Source organism: Echinops telfairi, unplaced genomic scaffold, assembly GCF_000313985.2.
Source record: "Echinops telfairi isolate 266 unplaced genomic scaffold, ASM31398v2 ScPeMD7_5868;HRSCAF=6743_1, whole genome shotgun sequence".
NCBI classification, from domain to species: Eukaryota; Metazoa; Chordata; class Mammalia; order Afrosoricida; family Tenrecidae; genus Echinops; species Echinops telfairi.
Window position 1 is genome coordinate 7,406,642 of NW_022109768.1, and position 2,436 is coordinate 7,409,077.

Below are 2,436 nucleotides of genomic sequence, written 5' to 3' on the forward strand. Positions count from 1 at the left end.
TTTCCTCTGTCAATGTCTTGTGGATAAGTAAAACTTCTGGTCTCAAGGACAGATGCTCTTGAATTGACATATACAGAATTCGTTTCTAGTCCTAGAGATGAGATACATTCTCAATCTCTGGGTCCTCTTGTCGATTAGGAGCAGACTGCGAAGGAGAAGTATGTGTGTGAGGAAACAACCAGTGTGCTTCCCTGTCCGCTTACCTGTCCATGCACTCTTTGACCACGGCAAAATTGCCATCACCGATGACCTTCCCGATTCTGTACTTCTCTAGAAGAGTGGAGGATTCGGAGCACCTGTTTCCGTTCACACCTGCAAAAAGAACAAATGCAAAATCGAATGACGACATCAACATTTTACCTTGATTCCGAAGTCCCTGATTTTTTTCTAAAGTTACAGTGAAACAAAGGAAAACCTCCAACACGAGTTGTATGTCAATAAAATGCTTAAAGGGAAAAAAATGATCTGAATAGAAAAATTACCAATCTTTATCACCAAACTCTATCAACAAATGCGCTCTATCAACAAACCCACCAAAGAGCTGAAACATTACTGAAATGACGGATCAGATTTGGGCAGAAGAGAGTCTGTTAGGGGAAGGGTGGTAGTGGGAATTTTAATCTTAAGGAGATGATTTTCTTCCCAAGATTTTCGAGTATAGAAAACACCATTGGATTTAGATAATTGGTTCATTTCTGTCTCAGAACCTTCTCAAAAAGAGGTGATCAAGACTGAGGACTTTTCACACGGTATCCCCAAAGCAGGCACCTAGGAAATACATCTTTGTTCTCTACTTCAAAGAAAAACTCTATCTTGAGAATATGAGATTGACACTAAACAGAAAAAAGGAAGCCTGTGATGGAAAATTTTGTGTTGCCATGGTTAGGGCATGGTGTTTGATCAAGTGTTTGGGCAGATGCTGCTTTGAAGATACGTAGATGCTATTAGTAACAGTGAACTTTCAATAAAGCAGATTACTCTGCATGGTGTGGGTGAGCCTCACTCAATTAGTTGAAAGTCTTACAGAGAAAAAATGGAGTTTTGTTTTGCTTTTGTTCTACACACTTATGAGGAAGCATTGAAAAGTTTTTAGCAAAAGGAAATCAAAGGGCTAATGATTTTTTTGTTCATGAACTTCGTAAAGCTCCCTTATACATCTCCTATTTTTCCTGTTTCTCTGAAGAATCCTGACTGATACAAAGCCCAAGTCTGAAATTTGAAATAATGAGAGTATAATTAATGACAATTAGATTTTATATGAGTACATCCTAGAAGTGACCATCCCCGACAAACCCAATAGGTTAACAGGTTAGGCACACATCTCTGCTTAGGAAGATGATAGATTAATGCATGTAGGTTTGGGTGGCTACCAGAGTCACATGGATAATTTCCTTCCTAAAAGAAATCACCAGATTGAAGACTACCTTCGGGACTCATGCAACGATCAAGTTCAGGTCCACCGTTGACATTAGAAGAAGATCCGCTGTGTGCAGAAATCTGCTGAAGGAGGAAAGTGACCATTATTTGTCAGGATACATTCACAAATCTTTAGCTAGTAATCCTTACCATATACCAGATGTGTATGATGATGCAGAAACAGAAGGCATGTTCCCCTTCTCATCGTACCTCACGGGAATTCCTTTCTTCCTTAGAGACACTATGTTCCATTCAGATTCCCAACAAAACAAGAACCAAACTCACTGTAACTGAGTCAATGCCAACTCAGAGTGACCCCACAGGACAGGCTAGAACTGCCCCTGTGAGTTTCTGAGACGGTGACTCTTCACTGGAGGAGAAAGCCCGGTCTTCCTCCCACGGAACGCTGGTGGTTTGAATTGCTGACCCAACAGGTCCACCACCTGGGTCCCAGCCCATTCATATCAAATACCTCAAAAAAGTCATCACCGTGCTGCTTTGGACTCAATGAAATGAAGCAGAAGCGACGTTTGTGACAACAGAGAGGAACATGGTGTCTAATTCATGACAAAACTAGGCTCACTTGGCCAGGGCAAGGCAACACCTAGAACAGCAGGCAGATCCTAGTCCTGAAGGTGGGTCTCTGTCACGGGGACCCCGATGCCATCGCTGAAGCTGAACGTATGACGGAGTCTTTGACGAGTCCCATCTGCCCCAGTGGCTGAGCCTCCTAACTCAGGATAGCATCACTTCCACGCCCCACTTTGGGTCCACACCCTGGCTCAGCGCTCTTCTTTATGGACTCTAAACCAGCAGAATCCCTCTGACACAATGCAGGGTGTTCACTACAAGGAAGATGAAGCGAAGGGGGGAAGTGCAACTCGGCCAAGCCTAAGTTCCCAATCTCACACAGAAATACTTGTAGTCCTTAGGTGAATTGAAACATTTATGTTAGTTATACAAAGTTTGTGATTCCATAGGTTCAGGTTTAATTTGGTCTTAATCCCCCGGGGATTACTG

General features: G+C 42.7%; 1 protein-coding gene across 1 annotated transcript in view; it reads right to left on the reverse strand.

Moving 5' to 3' along the window:
- LOC101659634 (serine/threonine-protein kinase DCLK2) overlaps positions 1-2,436 on the reverse strand; it is a 69,079-nt gene that overhangs the window by 35,419 nt on the left and 31,224 nt on the right. The window contains exons 4-5 of the mRNA XM_045295818.1: positions 1,425-1,500; positions 204-312 (exon numbers count right to left, since the gene is read on the reverse strand). Coding sequence (XP_045151753.1) covers positions 204-312; positions 1,425-1,437 — 122 coding nt within the window. The 5' untranslated portion in view covers positions 1,438-1,500. The remainder of the gene's footprint in view (positions 1-203; positions 313-1,424; positions 1,501-2,436) is intronic.